Below are 3116 nucleotides of genomic sequence, written 5' to 3'. Positions count from 1 at the left end.
AAACAGTGGCATGCTGGGATATTGGTGCAACATTCCAACATATCGACGATCGATTATAGAATCTCAACGCCCAACGTCATGCAAATACTGTCTACGGTTCTCACCCCTCCTGCTACAGATGCAAAATATCCAGCCAAAGGGTCTTGCTGCGGGAACCCCTGCTGCGCAGGGTAACCACCAGGACCGCCAGGTGGGCCCCCATAACCAGGAAACTGTGACATGTGGAAAACAAAGAAGAAAAAGTCAAAATCCTGAAAAACGACACCCATTCTGTAACTTAAAGCACTTTTCATCTTAGAAGAAGAATAACAACTGAATTCTACAAAGTTTGGATTAAATACTTCGTAATCCCTTAACTACTAATAAGGAAACAGAATCGGCTATTGAACTCTTAATATAAGTTGCAGAAGATGCCTTTGAAAAAGTTTTCATGTTCTCCAGGTTTCAACAAAGATGTACAGTTGTCCCATATTTATCACAATCATTATGACATTGTGTCTCACTTGTAATTGTATAAATGAAAACCCAGGGGGAGCTTTGAATGATGGATACACAAGTAGATGGTCTCAAATGTCATTGTTCTGTAAGAACAAGCTATCTGGAATGTGTGTGTATGTGTGAAAATTTATATATACATATATATATTGATGAAGGTCTCTGATCTGGACGAAGGCCGTGGCGATATGATACCAGGAGGACCTAGTCACCAAGCAGATGAAAAGCGAAGCTTCCGACTCGTTTTACCCTTCGTCAGGGCAACACGTCACCATTCCATCCACCGGACGATTTTGACGTCTCATGACGGCAGACTGGTTAATGATACACCCTTAACTGTGATTAGTAAGGATGCCAGATCGAGTCCCATTACAAATACTCATGAGCATTCGTGCCCTCCAGGCAGGACTACCCTTCTCGGCCCACCTTCGGTGGCCAATGTGCTGTGGCCCAGTTTTGGAAATGCACTTTATAATTTTTGAAAGAAATTTTATTGATCACAACACATCATACTCCATATCACAAGATAGATGGAATATTATTTGTAATACCGGCTACCACCAGAGGTGGCGCTATTTCCGCCACCTGTCAATTTTGGGGTTTTGGTGACATCCATGTTTCTCCATCGTGGCATGTACAGTAAAAACACAGAGATAAGATTGGTGTACAATATGGGACCAACAAATGCCATCAGCCACATTGTCTTCCACCCCACCAATCACAACCAGGAGGTATCCACATTATCTTTAATGGTTGGGAGTTCGATGAAGATGATTAATCTTCATCAAAATCTTCAAGGCAAAAAAAAACTAGAGCAATTCAACTGCGCGCAGTCGACGGGTATGGCTCTGCTCTCCCGCACAAACACTTGAGTATTGACATATTTGACCCTTGACCTTTATAATATCCTGCGCAAAATCTAATCAGTTAATTGCCCTGTCTAACTTTACCTTTGTACCAAGCTTGATGAAATGCTGTGCAATATTTCTTGAGTTAGGGCGTAAACAGAAAAATTTCAGTTTGACCTTTGACCCTTGACTTTTATCACATCTGGCCCAAAATCTAATCACTTAATTGCCCTGTCTTACTTTACCTTTTTACCAAGTTTAATGAAATTCTACAATTTTCTTCAATTATCACGTAAACGAAAATCCGGACAGACTGATGGACGGACAACCCGGACACATAATGCCTCTGGCACCCTTGGTGCGAGGCATTAAAAAAAAATAAAAAAATTAAAAACTGCATTTTCTTCCTTGGATCTTATGTACATTAAATTAGCAAGGTGTTCGTGAAGGCATGATGGGCTGAATGGCCTCCACCTGCGTCAGATTTCCTTGTATCAATGAAGAAAACGCCCGACCGCTAAAGACAATTCAAACTGCCAGTGATGGTCATGAGGGTGTAATGCGCAGCTGTACAAATTCTCCCCGACGAGCGAAGTTATCAAGCAGCCATAAGGAATGTACGAAAGGTGCGAGTGGAGCGTTAAAAATGTGGAAAACTTAATTTCAGTCAAGCGGAAAGTTATTGGAAAAGCAACAGAAAAAAAAAAGGGTGTGGCACATCATTGTCCTCTCCTTTTTGGAGAACTGGTGCGCGGTGAGGTGCACGTCGCCGTTAACATTCATCCCCATCTCCTGCAAACTTATAGCGGGTACACATTGTACAGTTGTTAGTAAATTATGATTGTGGTTCGAAAGTTGTAATTAATTTCCGGCACGTTTCCCCTTTTTGCAAAAAAAAAAAAAATAAAAACATAAAAGGAGAAATTAAAAAAAAAAAAGAATAAAAAGACGAAGTGCAGTGGCCGCACGGTTCATCCGTCCGTGCACCCTCTTTCGGGAATGTGAGCACTCGCTGAAACATTCTCGGACGGTCTTCGCTCCGTCCAATTCCCGCTCTCCACACCACGAGCTGCACGATTGGACAAACGACGGGACAAGCAACACGGACGGCCGGCTCGCGGCACGGGTCGACGTTTTAAACGCTGCGAACGCCGCGGGCCCGATCGACACCCACTTGTCCATATCCTTGGTACGCCATCGTTCACAGGGGATACCACAGCGTCGTCACGAATCCTTTCCGCTTGTTCTACAAGAAAAAGCCGTTTTGTAGACGGTGTATGTTCAGCAATGTTGGTGAAAAGGAGTTTATATAAAAATAAATAAATACGTGTTTATAATATATTAAACAAATATGTACTTTTTGTATTTTACACTCTGGAAGAAGAAAAAAAAAAAAAAAACACAAAAGTCTGCGAGAGGTGGAAGGACACACGAGATGGGTCTCGCGGCCCATACACCGCTTCGAATTATTTAACAACATCGAGCTTCTTGGGCCGACACGGCGACGGTGAATCAGAGAGAAGGGAGGAATTATTTTTCTGTGGAAAAAGGAAAACATAAAACGCTGGAGAAAGCGGATGCGTTTTATGGACCTTTATAAATTCGGTGAACGGTAAATTGTAAACCTGATTTATTTAGTCACAACATCATGAGAACCGATTTATTAAGAAATTGGCTTAAATTTTTTTTTTTTTACCTGCAAACGAAATTTTACTCTCCAAAAATGGCGTTTAATGATAATTATTCGAAATGTATCGGAAGTGACGTGTGTTC

At 41.8% G+C, this 3116-nt stretch overlaps 1 protein-coding gene across 1 annotated transcript in view; it reads right to left on the bottom strand.

Annotated features, from left to right (window-relative positions):
* The window catches only part of SRI (sorcin), a 28474-nt gene extending 25804 nt beyond the window's left edge, over positions 1 to 2670 (bottom strand). Inside the window, exons 1-2 of the mRNA XM_085878549.1 lie at positions 2518 to 2670; positions 105 to 212 (exon numbers count right to left, since the gene is read on the bottom strand). Of these exons, the coding sequence (XP_085734675.1) occupies positions 105 to 212; positions 2518 to 2541 (132 nt within the window). The 5' untranslated portion in view covers positions 2542 to 2670. The remainder of the gene's footprint in view (positions 1 to 104; positions 213 to 2517) is intronic.
* Positions 2671 to 3116: the final 446 nt, after the last annotated feature.

The sequence above is a fragment of the Eptatretus burgeri genome, chromosome 4, assembly GCF_056783735.1.
Source record: "Eptatretus burgeri isolate ZD-2024b chromosome 4, Ebu_testis_v1, whole genome shotgun sequence".
NCBI classification, from domain to species: domain Eukaryota; kingdom Metazoa; phylum Chordata; class Myxini; order Myxiniformes; family Myxinidae; genus Eptatretus; species Eptatretus burgeri.
This window is presented reverse-complemented; position numbering and strand designations above follow the sequence as displayed.